This window comes from Ovis canadensis, chromosome 7 (assembly GCF_042477335.2).
Source record: "Ovis canadensis isolate MfBH-ARS-UI-01 breed Bighorn chromosome 7, ARS-UI_OviCan_v2, whole genome shotgun sequence".
Classification (NCBI taxonomy): Eukaryota; Metazoa; Chordata; class Mammalia; order Artiodactyla; family Bovidae; genus Ovis; species Ovis canadensis.
Window position 1 is genome coordinate 99464698 of NC_091251.1, and position 15103 is coordinate 99479800.

Sequence of the window (15103 nt, forward strand, 5' to 3'; positions counted from 1 at the left end):
TCAGGGGCACTAGCCGGCGTCACGCTGGGTTCCAAGCACCACGATGCTGTCGTTTACCCGACTGTCATCTGTGAGAGAGGCACTATTATTATTTCCATGTTACTGAAGCTGACAGTTTGACTAACTTGTTTAAGGTCACGAAGTTCAATTGAGAAGGGCAGACGTCCTTGTGAGCTGGTATAGAATATCGGTTCCTAGAAGCCTAGGTCTCACCTGGTTTGAATCCTGGCTTTGCTTCTTTCCAGCCAGGTAGCTCTGGGTAAGGTAAACCTCTGACGAATCTCAGTTTCTAATCTGCGAAATGGAGATAACAGTTGTGCTTAGTTTTAGGGCCCTTTAATAAGGATGACAACTATGGTTTCTAAAGTAGAATTATTCCTGATGATTGAATTTGAGGCCAATTATCATGGATTGGGATTCAAAGGAGACTAATGGGGTTAGGATAAGCATCAGAGGTGAGAACTGTGGCATCTCAGAGAAACGTGGAGAGACCAGGGTCTCACTCATGTTGAAGGCAGAGTCCTGTATTCACATGTTTGGCCTGTTTACAGGCAAGGGGATGGATAACAGAGCCAGTCTATGATATGGAACTTAGACCTCAATGAAACTATGTAACGAAATAATCAGTTCCAGTCATCATAGGAGCTTACAACAGTGGGCTAGATGGTTGTTAATCAAATAAGAACACAAAGAGTGTGCTAGTAATTAAAAAATAAGAAAAACTACAGGCCTTCCCTCATGGCTTTCTGGTAAGGAACCTGCCTGCCAGTGCAGGAGACACAGGTTTGATCTCTGGTCCAGGAAGATCCCGCATGCCGCAGAGCAGCTAAGCCCGTGCACCACAACCGTTGAGCATGTGCTCTAGAGCCCAGGAGCTGTAACTCCTGAGCCCCTGTGCCCCAAGTGCTGAAGCCTGCGTGCCCTAGAGCCTGTGCCCCCGAGAAAGAGAGCCCAGGACAATGAGAGGCCTGCACACCACAGGTGAGAGCTACGCTAGAGAGGAGCCCTTGCTTGCTGCAACTAGAGAAAACCCCGCACAGCAATGAAGACCCAGCCCCATCAAAAACGAACAAATAAAGCTTAAAACAAAAAGCAGCACTGTTTAAAAAAAAAGGAAAAGGAACAGTCTGCAGCATCCTATGAGTGTATGGCAGGAGAACCTCGTTTAATCTAGGAGGTCAGGGAAGGCGTCCCCAGGGAAATGATGCTCAGCTGGGATGGGAAGGAAGCGAGGAGTGCACCAGGTGAAGGGGAAATGGAATGATGCTCCTGGAACAAGCATCATGTGCAAAGGACCAGAGGTAGGAAGGCACAGGGATTATCCGAGAAGAGAAAGAGATCAATCATGGCTGGAATGTCAGTCGTACAAGATTGAGACCAGGGAGGGAGGCTGGGCCTGGCCAAAGCAGACTTTGCAGGCCAAGGAACCAATGCAGAGAATGCAGGAGGTGTGGGTTCGATCACTGGGTTGGGAAGATCCCCTGGAGGAGGAAATGGCAACCCACTCCAGTATCCTTGCCAGGAAGTCCCGTGAACAGAGGCGCCTGACGGGCTAAACAGTCCAGGGGTTGCCAAGAGTTGGACACGACTAAACGACTGAACACACACATGCAGGCCAAGGAAAGGACTTGAGTCTTTATCTTAAGACCCTAGTCCTGTGTTCCGTACCCTGGGGGCCTTTCCTCCCCTCTGGTTGCGATATATTTGTTAGTGCCCGTGGGGTCCAGGCGAGGCTGAGGGATACTGAGGGCAGCGTGTGCCCTCGGGACACCAGCTCCTGGGACGAGCATCCCTTTGTCCCCTGGAAACCCATCGACAGACCATCTGTGGGGCCGGGTCTGCCTCTCTTCAGCAGCTGTTCCCTAGCTGGAAAAAGGCTTTTAGCTTTAATAAAAAGGGAATAGAGATAAGGAGGCTGCCTGGCCAGGGAGAGCGGCAGTGACAGGATGATTTAAATGGCCTCTCCAGTGTCATTTCTTCTGTGCAGACATCATAAATCAGATTAGCATTGGGCTCTGGTGGGGAGGGGAGTAGGGAAAGGGGCCTGAAGGGAGAGGGAGGTGGGCATGTGACTCCAGGTGCCCCTGGTGCTGACCTGGAGATGCTGGGGCCACCTGTCCCTGGTGCTCAGCAGCCCCGGCCTTGGAGGAGGGGCAGAGAGAATGATCCCTACCCTCAACCCAGCTTTCCAACCTGCATTCAGCTTTGGGGGGGGGGGGGGGCGGGAAGTGAAGAGGGACTGATAAGAGAGAAGGAAAAAACACAAAAAACCGGGGAAGTGTGGAGAGGTGGGTGTTACAGCCTTTAGGAAACCTAGAAGCAGTGGTTCTCCTGTCTTGTCATCCATTAAAACCACCTTGGATGCTTAGAAAACTACAGATGCCTGGATGAGTTCCAGCTGAATCGAACGTGGAGCTAAAGTTAGGAGAAGCCGGATTAGCGATCAGCTTCTCTCGTCAACTCAAGGACTACAGGGTCTCAAGCCATCACTTCCACCGTGATCGCTCAGGCCTTCCTCTTGAAGGTGGCCAGCCTGAGCAGCCAGCGTAGAAGTCTCTGAGGCAGGTGGTAACGCAGTGCAGCTCCCACCCGGCTCCCTTCTCTTTCAGATCTCACGCCACCTGGGCAGGATGTACAGCGAGATGATCTTTGTCAACGGCTTCGTGCACTGTGACCCCCACCCGGGCAACGTGCTGGTGCGGAAGCAGCCAGATACGGGAAAGGTGGAGATTGTCCTGTTGGACCATGGGCTGTACCAGGTAGGAGGGCCCTTTCCCCACCGGCCAGCCCCAGGCTCTGCTCCTGCCTGGTTCAGAGCCCTCTGAACTCCCCTGTCCACCACAGAAATGGGATCAGATGGCAAGGTAGCTGGAGAGGGTGCTGCCCTAACCCCTAGGGCCATCATTTTCTGCAAGTCACGCTCACGTGAGCTCTCCAAGCTCTCTGAGTCCCAGCTTCCTTTGGAGAAGGGGGTGACAGAGGACGAGATGGTTGGATGGCATCACTGACTCAATGGACATGAGTTTGAGCAAATTCCGGGAGATGGTGATGGACAGGGAAGCCTGGTGTGCTGCAGTCCATGGGGTCACAAAGAGTCAGACATGACTAAGAGATTGAACACCAACAAGAGAGTGAGAATGATAATACCTTGTTTAGAGGCAGCTTTGAGGGGTTGATGAGATTGTACCTGGATGTGTGAATTGACTTTGTCAACTGCCAAAAAAAAAAAAAAAAGAAAAGAAAATCCCTTTTCCCCAGGGAAACCCAGGCCAGCCAGCCAGACCCTGAGAGGTGAGCTGCTCTCAGATGAGCTTAGATGCGGCAGGGGGCAGGGTCACTCAGCTCCAGTGAGAAGGTCATGTTTAGTGGGGAAGCGTGGAGGGGTGGGAAACTCACAGGGGTTGGATGACCCTGACTCCATCCTCTGGAACTGGGGACAGAGAGCTGGTGCCAGTGAGCCGTGTGTTGCTGCCGGGAAGTTGAGAAGTTCCCTGCCCATCCCAGGTCCTGGTTTGACTCCATGAAGCCGATGGTCCTGGTGAGGTTTCCCTGCTGGTCTCTCGCTCCTCCGTTCAGAGCTCTGATCGCACGCACATCCCCAAACCTGGGATTCCTTTGAAAGGCTCAGTGATGCTGGGCATGTTAGTTTTGGGCGGACACAGCCCCTAAATAAGTGATGGCCCAGACACAACAGACGTCTCATGGCCTGCTCGTACACCAGTCCGAGGTGCATGGAGGAGCCCGCAGGCAGGGGCTGACCGAGGCTGCACCTCCCTGCTTCTCTTTGAGGGTCTCGCCCACAGTCCCCAGGAGCAGGGTGAGGGCTCAGAGGAACATGCCTGGGAACCTTTTCACGGACCAGGTCTGGAAGTCGAGCTTCTGACACATCCCATCAGTCAGCGCTCAGGCAGAGGGCTACATCTAAAAAGGAGGAAGGCCTGGTGGTAGCCTGTACGTGGGAAGAAGAGGGGAGTGTAGATTTTGGTGGGCCGGTGGTAGTCTCTAACACTCTCCAGGACCAAGGCTGACCCAATAGTAGCTTTGTGCTTGGATCTTCAAGGATGGCTGACTATGGGAGGGGAGACAGACGTTGGGCAGGTGTCACGGTCTCCCCCGCCCCTGCTCACGGCGGTCACACCAGGTGGGGACGAGGTCTTTCATGGTAGGGGAGGAGGCCCCCGACCTGCCACACTGCCCCCGCTGTAGGCACTCACCGAAGAGTTCCGCCTGGACTACTGCCGCCTCTGGCAGTCACTGATCTGGACCGACATGCAGGGCGTGAGGAAGTACGGCCAGCGCCTGGGAGCCGGCGACCTCTACCCCCTGTTCGCCTGCATGCTGACAGCCCGGTCCTGGGACGCAGTCAACAGGGGCATCGGCCAGACTCCCGTCACCGCCACAGAGGTGGGTGCCCCCTGGTCCTGGTCCTGCCCTGTCCCCAAGGAGGCAACGGGGCAGGGCCGAGGGTGGAGCCGTGCCAACCCAGGGTCTGAGAGCACTCTGGTGGGCAGTGGGGTTGGAGTTGGGTAGAATTAGAGAGGTCCTCCCCGAGGAGCGGGGGGTGGGAGAAATAGTGTCTCTGCGGGGAGCAGGGGACAGGGAGCGGCGTGCCTCTGTGTCCCCCTTCCAGCCTTGTCAACCTGGAGGATTAAGTAGGTCATGTTGACTGTATAGTCTGGGCCCTGTGACATTCACTCCGACCTGCCCTCTCAAGACTTCAGCATTCCGCCACATTCCCCCGCAGGACTTCTGGGCATCCCCCAGAGACCTGACTCTTAAGTGAATCTGGCACTGCCCACTGTCTCCTGCTGGGCACTGTCTCCCATTGTGGGATTCATCTAGGGCGCCCTGTGGGGAGGGGGCTTCAGTTCCTCATGCCATGCTCAAAGGCTTGCTTCTGTGCCATTATCCTATGGAGTTTGTGGTGGAACAGGCTCTAGACGAGAGTCCCCAGGGCTCCAGAGTCCCTGGGGCCAGGGCGAGGCCTGCCCTAGCAGCGCCCTTCTTTGTATGCGTCCTCATCTCTGCCCCACAGCAGGGCCGGATGTGGGGCTCACTCTTCCTCGCTCGGGGTGAGCTCCCGCCCAGGCGTCTCAGTTCCTCATGGAATCGCCTCCCATCTTCCTAGGCTGTCAGCTGGCAGGCCTGTGCAGACTTGGCTCGTGTCCATGTGGGGAGGGGCTCACGCTTGCTGTGAGGGACTGGATTCTGCTTGTGCGGTGGAGGGCCCTGGGCTCTGATTCCGGCCCCTGCTTCTCCTGGTGGCCTGCCCTTGGAGGGTTCTCATCACCTCTCTGAGCCTCAGAGTCCTCCCCCATGAGCTGCCTTGGGGTGGGGGCTTTAGCAATGGCTGGGTCCAGAGTCTCCAGCGACGTCCCCCAGCAGGCCACGTCTTGCCGTCTCTTGGCTCCGCTTTCCACTAAGTTGCCATCATTTCCCAGCAAACTTGGTGGCAAAGATGACCGCCGGTTGCCCCAGGCTCACGAAGCTTTCAGCGCATCGTCTCAGAAGAAGAGAAACCCTCTCCCTCCTTTGCTGCACAGAGGGGATGATTCTGCTTGATAACCCATGCAGAGGGCCTCCTCATAGTCTCTGAAATTTGTTCATGGAACAAAGGTTTTTTTGTTGCTGGAAGCTGGACTGAGTGCCTGTGGACCCCAGTGATGAACAGGCAGGCCTTCCATATAGTTGTCACTGTGACAGAGGGAGACAGATGGTAAACAAGTGAACCAACAGGTTAATGGAGTGATCGCAGGTTAGAGGTGCCAGGGAGAGACCAGCAGGGCGGCAGTGATGTGGGGTGGGGGGCCGCTATAGAGTCATCGCTGGGGAGTCGACATATAAGCTGAGGCCTGAAGGATGAGAAGGGCACCAGGGACTGCATTGGTGGTCCAGTGGTTACGATTCCACACTCCCAATGCAGGGGGCCCAGGTTCCATCCCTGGTCAAGGAACGAGATCCCCCATACTGAAACCAAGAGCCCGTGTGTGGCCACTGAGACCTGGTGCAGCCAGATGGATAAAAGAAAGAAAGGCGTCAGCCAGAGGAGGGACTTGGAGAAAGCAGCCAGGTAAAGGGAGGCCTAAGGGGGCAGGCTGGGGAGTCTCGAGTCAGTGAGGGGCATCCTGGGCTGATATGCGTATGGCAGCTGGACTGGGAGAACATCACGCAAGGAGCAGTTCAGATTCTTTCTCAGGACAAAGCAAAGCCTTTGACAGCTTGTGAGCAGGAGAAAGATATGCTCAGACTCCCTCTGTTAAGTCTCTCTGGAGTGGGGCAAGATGAGCCGTGGGGCTGAGGCAGGTGGAAAGACCTTGGGGCTGAGACTGCTAACAGCAGTGGAGGTGGAGAGAAGTGGATGGAGCCAAGATGCATTCTGTTTGTTTGCTTTTTATTTCTTTTCTTTTGGCTGTGCCAGGTCTTACGGGATTCCCTGATGGCTCAGCCATAAAGAATCTGCCTGCAATGCAGGAGACGCAGGAGACCCGGATTCGGTCCCTGGGTTGGCAATATCCCCTTGAGTAGGAAATGGCAACCCACTCCAGTATTCTTATCTGGAAAATCCCATGGACAGAGGAGCCTGGAGAGCTACAGTTCATGGGTTCTCACCGAAATGGACATGACTGAAGCAACTTAGTGTGCACACAGCCTATAGATGGGATTAAAAACACAGAGATGGAAAAGATCGCATGGCACTCAGTAGGTGCTTGGTGAATGATACCTGTTGATATTAACTAAGTTAGAGTTTTATCTTTGCAATCAGGTAGGCATCCAGCAGGGGCCAAGCTTGAAGACTGTGCTGCTCTGAGAAGTAGCCCCTTAGGGTTGCCTGGGTGGACTCAGGGGCTTCCTTTTGAGTCCAGAGGGGCTGTGGCCAGGCCAGTCCCACCTTGCTTAGAGGGGCCTCTGTGGTGAGTGGGGCCTTAATCTGGCCTTAGCCCCTGCAAGCAGCCAGGGACGGGAGGTGGGGAGGCAGACAAGCTCTTGGCGCCTGGCTTCATGCTGAGATGTTCTAGTCTGATAGCTCCTGCCTGGGGGACATTTCAGGTTTCACAGCGAGGCAATTGTTGGCGGTGCACCCGCGTGCCTGAAAGGGCCTAGAGTCCTGCTCCTGCTGCAGAGGGCAGCTTCGGGGCAAAGTGCTGGGCAGCACCTCTGGGCCCTGGTGTGACTCACCCAGCCCCGTAGGCCCCCCAACACCTTGCCTCTGGGGACCCTCGAGGTTCTGCTGGGAGGCAGGCACAGCATGCCCGGGTTTTAGGGGAGGACCCTGGGCCACACAGCACTCTGTGAGATGACAGGCAGTGTAGCCTGCTGATGAGGGTTCAGGCTTGGGAGCTGACTGACCAGGGTTTGACTCCTGTCTCACTAGCTGTGGACCTTGGGGAGGTTATTTTACTTCTCAATGCCTCAGCTTCCTCCTCTCAAATGGGGATATACGTTCACCTAATAGGGTTGTTGTGAGGATGAGATGAGTTAATGCATGCAAGGCATGTCAGAGTGCGCGGGTTCCTTAGTGATGCTCGGTACACGTGGATTCTTGTCATCACCATCGCCATCATTGCTTCCCTGGAGACTCAGACGGGATCAGAGCCTCGCTCTATACTCAGGACTCTGGCTGGAGGCAGTTATCTGCCCAGAACCACATGAGCTCAGGGAAGGGGAAGGCTGGGAAACCAGCCCTGAAAATTACCCACCAGGATGGGGCAAGGGCTATCCCTGAATCCTCCTCCGAGGTCCTGAGGACCTTGGGCGTGGGCGGGCTGACGCTGGAGCCAGCCTGGAGGACAGTAATGGGCTGTGGCTGTACGAACAGGTCTGGTGGGGCTCAGGGTCAGGCAGAGTGTGGGGCAGGGCTTTGGGTTTGGGTTTGGGTTTGGGGTCAGGAGCTCAGAGGTCTCGACTGCACCAGCCTGGGTTTGGCTGGAGCAACAGGGACCTCAGCCAGTACTGGTGACTCAGCCAGTACCAGCTTGCAAGAGTCCTTCCCGACCTGGCCTGAAAATTGGTGGCCAGTGCAGAGCCTTGGAGAATAACACAAAGGTGGACCCCTAGGCTGAGAGGCAGGACCCATGAGATGGTTGGTGGGGAGGTAGACTCCCTGCCCCGTCGGTACTGGCCTGGGGCCTTGGGGGATGGGTATTGGTGACCTCGGCTGCAAGGAGCCAGGACGGCAGAGGCAGTAGAAATGAGGTCTGTTTCCCCCTCCTCCCCTCATTGACGGGCACTGATGCTGTGTCCAGTGCTGGGCTGGAAGTTGGGGAAGACTTCCTGTCCAGGTTCGTCTGGCTACAACACCGCTTGGGCTGAGCTTCTTACCCGGGAAGGTTCCAAGCACTGCTGAGGCCACTGTGCTAGACCCTCCCTCCCGGAGCCTCCCCACAGCCCTTTCCTATCGCTGGCAGCCTGGACGCCTGCTGCCGCCCCAGGCCCCCCGCCCCACTCAGGCCGCCTCTTTCTGTTCAGGACTCAGAGATCCGCAACCACGCGGCCAACTACCTCCCCCAGATCAGCCAGCTCCTCAACCGCGTGCCGCGCCAGATGCTGCTCATCTTCAAGACCAACGACCTGCTGCGGGGCATCGAGGCCGCCCTGGGCACCCGCGCCAGCGCCAGCTCTTTCCTCAACATGTCGCGATGCTGTATCAAAGCACTGGCCGCGTGAGTGTGGGCTCCGGCCTCCCCCTGCCACCCGACCCCAGCTCCCTGATCCACCCCAGGGGTCGGCACGCCCCCGCTTTCTCCCCCAGCCCCCAGGGCCTGGCCTGAGCTCCCCAGTCTCCAGCTCTCCCTGCAGGAAGTTAGGGGCAGAAACCAGCTCCAGGGAACTGGCTGACACCTTGGGGTTATGTTTAAGGTGGTCCAAGAGAGCCACCTCTGCTGGTTAAAGCTGTGGGTTCTGGGAACTCACCTTCCTGGGCAAGCTTTCCTCATGACCCTTACGCTCAGTAAAGTCTGCAGCATTTTCTGACAGTCTCAGTCCCACCCAAGAGTCCCCAGGCTTGGGATCAGGATGCCCTGGCTCATATCTCATCCGTGCCTGGTCCTGGGACTGTGTCCCCAGCACCCGCCAGGCAGTGAGGCCAGTGTCCTTTTCCCTGAGAGTGTGGCTGTGACTCAGGAAACGTGTCACTAGCCGGCTCTCTCGGGATCTCAGGTCTTTTCAGATGCCTCAGCATCTGGGAGGTGTTGATGAGGAAGGGAGTGGTGCTTCCCCAGGGAGGCAGTAGTAGAGGAATGAGGATCCCAGGCTCTTCTACTGGATGGTAGCACATACATGGGAAGGCCCATGCTCTGGCTGAGTGTGCTCACCCAAGAGGGGAGGCCTGGACTGGTCAGCTCCGAGTCATCCATCCATCCTAGGCTGCGAGTGGGTCACTCTGGTAAATGGGTGACGGCAGTGTTGACCCATGCATCATGCACCCACTATCAAATACTGAGTTACAGCAAAATACACTGCCTAGGGAAGGGCTGAACACGATTCATTCTTCCTCTGAGGTTCCGGAAACAAAGTCTTGGAAGTTCTCTGGCGGCTCAGTGGTTAGGACTCGGTGCTTTCACTGCTGGGGCCTAGATTCAGTCCCTGATTGGGGAACTAAGGTCCTGCAAGCTGTGTGGTATGGCTAAAAAAAAAGCAAACGAAAGTCTTGAATAGGTGATCCTCATAAACACCAGTTTCCATCATGTCCTTTTGCTGGTGCAGAAGGCCTCGAGCTGGGTGGAATCCGTCATGGCCTCAGCCTTCCAGGACCACCTTGACTAGGTTTCCAGGTGATTCTTAGCCTCAGAAAGTTTGGGAGAGCTCTTTCATTTGAGACTGGGGGATTCTGACTTGATGAATGTTAACTCTACTTTTGGAAAAAGAGAAACTTTGGAACGTGATACCCAGTGGGTCCTCCAGGCCTTTGATGAGGTGTGCAACACCTGCTCTTACTTACCTCACTTGCCTGGAAAACGCCTGTAGACTAGCTGAGTTCCTCTGGTCCCGGATTGGACAGTGGTCTGATCACGTGACCTGGAGCCGTGTGTCCTGGGGGAGGCGGAGTGGTGAGTTGGCAGAGCCACCACCTTCCGTTTCTCTAAGTGATGCTGCGCGTCTCAACGCTGCATTTCTTCTCTCCTTTCGCGCCCCTCCTGCAGGCACAAGAAGCAGAAGACCCGTTCACTCTTCAGAAGGGCCCGGATCTCTCTCAGGGAGTCCTTCAGCTTATGGAAGATCAACCTTCACGAGCTCGTTCTGCACGTGAAGGGGCTGAGGCTCACCGGCTGGGTCTGGGCTCTGCTCTGCTGGCTGCTCCCTGCTTCCCACTGAGTGGTTGCGGTGCCCGCTGCCCACTCTTCTCTTCACCCCTCACTCTTCCGTCGTGTCTCCACCCGCTTGCCCCGTTTCTGCCGCGTGGAGCTCCGCGATCCCTGTCTATGGCACTGTCATGCTCCGCCTCTGGAAGTCCTCTCCAGTGAAGCCCGCGTCTCGGGGCCCCAGGCCGCATCCCGGGAAGGTTTCCGGCCATTCCCAGGGAAGGCTCGCGGTCTGCTTTCCCGTTCCCCGTCTTTGCCTTTGGGTTGGGTACCTGCCCCACCTGCTTCTGTTCACCTTTCTTGTGGTCAAGATGGACTACGGAGCCCACCGAGGGCACATTTAACTCGCCAGACGTTTGGTTTTGCTGCAGAGGGGCGTGGTCCCTGAACTGCTGGAGAAGAGTTTTCTTTCTTTGTGCCATCCCTCCCCAGAGGTGCCAACCTTCCTGGGGTGGCTTGGCCCCCAAGCCAGGTTCTATTGCAGCTGTGAGTTCACAGCTGTTGTGGTGAGCCCTTTTGGTGACTTTATGTACTGTGATTCAATAAAAACCACTTTGGGGCTTCAGGGCAAGAGTGTGGTCAGCAGGCCATTTATTCCAGGTTGGGAATGAGTCTACTCAGGCCACGAGGTAGGAGTGGCCGCGGATGCCACCTGCCATTGTGATTTGCTTGACTTCTTGTCCCTGAAATCCTTCCAGCCTTCCACTGTACGTCTGCTTTCTGATTCTTGTATGTTTCTCTTCCTTTCTAAGACAGATCTTGGTTGCCACTGTTAGGAAGCTGAAGGCCAAGAACTCAGAGGCTCAGCAGAAGCCTCTGACCTTGCTTCCCCTGGGTTCTCCCCTCATTCCCTGTGACCCGGCACCTCCCTTGTTCTGTTGATTGGCTCCTGGCTTAGCCCTCAGATTCATCATTCGATACCCTCATTCCTGAGACTGTTGTCTAAACCTCAGTCATGTGGCTGGGCTTCTGCTCTGAAACCTGCCGGTTACCTGCTAGATGCTGCTTCTACCTTGTTGCGTGTTGCCAGCCTGCCCCCTTCCCCCGCTGCCCCGATCATCCGCTCCAGTTTTGGGGATAGCTGCAAACGCCTGCTCTGACTCCTGTGTCTGTAGTCTCCAGATCCCTGTGACCCCAGATGCTGCAGGTCCCAGCTCTCACTGAGCACCCAGGCTCACGGTAATTGTGTCTGAATCTCTCTGATCTTACTTCACCTCATTCATGAGGGTAGGAAAAAAAAATCCTAAATTTGAATCTCATTTTCTGTTCTCTTTATTCATAATACAACAAGCAGAGTTTTCACTGACCAGAGATGGTTCGCCATCCCTTTGAACTAATTGTTCTTAGTGACCAGTTGGATGCACCCAGGGACCTGAGAGAATAATTTGCAAGATCTGCTATGAATCATGAGGATGCATGCTGCATATTATATTTTATGGTGTCTTTTATAGCCACTGAAGTAAATATAAATGTCCTTTTTGTTCAAGGTAATGGTTACTTGCTTTTCACTTTTGGTTTAATGGTTGGCTTCCTGCTGCCTTGGGATCTGAAACATCAGCATGTTGCCAGAACAGTTATCCAGAGAGAGCAGAGAGGCCGAGACAGTTTGGGGTACAGGGAAGTTTGAAAATAGAGGGCTTGATGTGTGAGTGCCTTCCACGTGTGAGAGAATATGCTGGGCTCTTGGTAAATAAGTTGCGTCATTCATTTGTCTAATCAGTTCTATGAGGGCGAAGGGTCATTAGCCTCATCTCACGGAGATGGGAACTCTCGAGGCTCAGAGAGATTTAGTCATTTGCGTGAAGTCGCACAGTTGCTGGATGAGGGTCCCTGCTTTGCTGTTTATTCCACGGTGCTGGCCGTGTGACTTACACCTGCTCCTTGGGCAGTCATATGCGCCTGAATCGTGACTCTAACACTGACTTCAGAGGAAGTTGGATTTTCAATGGATTTGGGGGCATGGTTGGGTAAAAGAGACCAAAAGCCCTGGAAAATTCAGACCGAGTCCTACATGTTCCTCAGGCCTAAGACAGGGTCGTCCTGCACCCCTGTGATGCTGCAGTGCGATTCTGATGTGGACGACCCGGAGAGAGTGCAGCCTCTCTTCCCTTAAGGATGCAGTTTTCCCATGAGCCTGCCCTCACTTCAGATACTTGCTGCAGGCTTGGGGTCCCCAGGCCATGTGTACTTTTGACCAACTGACTACAAATTTGGGGGTTCCCACCAGCCCCTACCCCCCAGATTTGATAATTTGCTAGAATGACTCACAGAGCTCAGGAAGTCACTTCACTTGAGACCAGGCAAATGAAGAGACACTCAGGGTGAGGTCTAGGGGGTCCTGTGTGCGGAGCTTCTGTGTTCTTGCCATGGAAGGACTCTCTAGGCACAGAGACTCATCACTGAGCTTCAGTGTCCACAGTTTTTATCAGGGTTTCATTGTATTAGCACAATTGATTGAATCATTAACTAGGTGATTGAATAAAATCTCCAGACCCTCTTCCCTCCACACCCCCATCCCCCATCACTAAGAAAGTCCAAGGATTGGGACTTCCCTGGTGGTCCAGTGGCTAAGATTCCAGGCTCCCAGGGGCCTGGGTTCATTTCCTGGTCAGGGAACTAGTTCCACAACTGAAGGTCCACATGTTGCAACCAAGACCCAGTGCAGCCAAATGAAGAAAGAAAGAAGGTCCAGGGATTGAGAGGTCATCTTCCAGGAGCAACCAAGGGACAAAGACCAGACAGGTTCTTCATCATGTAAATATAGCTCTGGTGTCATCTCGTCCTGTGTACTTGGCCTGAGGTGCATCTTTATCAGCTGACGGCTGGCCTGTACCTTCTCCTCCTCCAGGTGGAGCCGTGTCTGGAAGGAGAGCTCTAGGAGCTCCCATCATCTCTGTTCTGCAGTTCAGAGAGCACCCGTGTGAGCTCTTATGCCAGATCCCTGCCCCGCTCCCTTCTCTGTCCTGCGGAACTTGGCATACGTTGATTGGGTTTTGGCGCCTCGAGTAAAATCCTGTGAGTTTCTTCCCCCAGCAGTGGCAATGTGTCAGGAAGTCAGCACCAGCTTACTCTGAAGGGTGCTTTTTCTTTTAACCCTTGGATCCTAGTCCTATATAGGTGTTGGCTTCTCTGATTTGGGCAACATGGCTATAGTTCCCCTCCCCTCTTCTCGTCCCCATGAGGAGAATTCCAACTCACTGCCCATTTGGCTTCTCAAATATCTGCCCAGCTCATAGGAAGTGCAGATGTCCTGGTCTGTAGTTCAGTTCAGTTGTTTAGTTGTGTCCAACTCTTTGTGACCCCATGGACTACAGCACGCCAGGCCTCTCTGTCCATCACCAGCTCCCAGAGCTTACTCAAACTCATGACCATCGAGTCAGTGATGCCATCCAACCATCTCCTCCTCTGCTGTCCCCTTCTCCTCCCGCCGTCAATCTTTCCCAGCATCAGGGTCTTTTCTAGTGAGTCAGTTCTTCACATCAGGTGGCCAAAGTATTGGAGTTTCAGCTTCAGCTTCAGTCCTTCCAGTGAACACCCGGGACTGATTTCCTTTAGGATGGACTGTTTGGATCTCCTTGCAGTCCAAGGGACTCTCAAGAGTCTTCTCCAACACCACAGTTCAAAAGCATCAATTCTTCGGTGCTCAGCTTCCTTTATGGTCCAGCTCTCACATCCATACATGACTGCTGGAAAAACCACAGATTTGACTAGACGGACCTTTGTTGGCAAAGTAATATCTCTATTTGCAGTAGGTGCTCAATAAGCATGCGAAAGTTAGACTCTGAGGTTACTTCGCTATTTTCAGGGATGTTGAAACCTGTGTATTTATAAAAAAGTCTCACATGCCGCTCTCCTTCCCCTGGGAAGGCTGCCTTATTTGATTGTCAGGTTAATTTCTGCAGTGTTCCGAGCCCACTCCTGGGACCAGGGATGGTCACTCTCAGGATAATTGGCTTAGAGACCACCGGCCCCCCACCCCCCACAGCTGTAAGGGTGTGAGAATGCTGACTTCTAGTGACATCTCAGAAAATGAAGGTGGCTTCAGGAGACACAGATCCTCAGGGACAGCGCTTGGGAGGTTTGGGACTACCCTCCATGTAAGCAGACCGTAATAAATCGAGACAATCATGAAGATCCATCTCTTAAATGCCAGAGGACAGATAAAGACTTAAGAAAAAGCACAAATTGCTTCAGTCACTTAACTGGCAATATTACCTCCATCTCCCCACTAGACGTTTGTGATAGTGAGCTATCATTTGTATGATTTCTAATATTTTAGCATTCAGTTACTTTAGCATTGAACCCTTTTGTTTTATACTAGCTGGCTTCCCTGGTGTCTCAGCTGGTAAAGAATCTCCTGCAGTGCAGACCTAGGTTCGATCCCTGGGTTCGGAAGATCCCCTGGAGATGGGAATGGCAACCCACTCCAGTATTCTTGCCTGGTTAATCCCACGGGCAGAGGTGCCTGGCGGGCTACAGTCCATGGGGTCGCAAAGAGTCAGACACGACTGAGTGACTAACACACTCCGTGTAAGCAGAGGTGAGAAGGAGGGGATGGGGCTTTGCCCAGGGACACTTCGGGCTTCAGTGATCTTAGGATGTGGCCTGGCGGAGCTCAGGTCTGAGTCAGGAACTGGCATCTGCTGAGATCTGAATAGACAGGGTGAGGAAAGTCGCAGAGAGTTCCTGGCAGCCTGGCCTGCTGGTTTGTCAGGCTGGATTGTGCGGGGGTGGAAGGCAGGGGCTATATTTAATGAGAGACCTTGAATGCCAAGCAATCTGGTGCCACGGTGATTTTCAACTGG

At 54.2% G+C, this 15103-nt stretch overlaps 1 protein-coding gene across 3 annotated transcripts in view; it reads left to right on the plus strand.

Moving 5' to 3' along the window:
- Window positions 1–10869, plus strand: part of ADCK1 (aarF domain containing kinase 1) — a 137424-nt gene extending 126555 nt beyond the window's left edge. For all 3 annotated transcript variants that reach the window (XM_069597193.1, XM_069597194.1, XM_069597196.1), the window contains 4 exons: window positions 2610–2759; window positions 4207–4404; window positions 8467–8660; window positions 10140–10869. In XM_069597193.1, the coding sequence (XP_069453294.1) occupies window positions 2610–2759; window positions 4207–4404; window positions 8467–8660; window positions 10140–10311 (714 nt within the window). In that variant the 3' untranslated portion in view covers window positions 10312–10869. The remainder of the gene's footprint in view (window positions 1–2609; window positions 2760–4206; window positions 4405–8466; window positions 8661–10139) is intronic.
- The last annotated feature ends 4234 nt before the right edge of the window (window positions 10870–15103 follow it).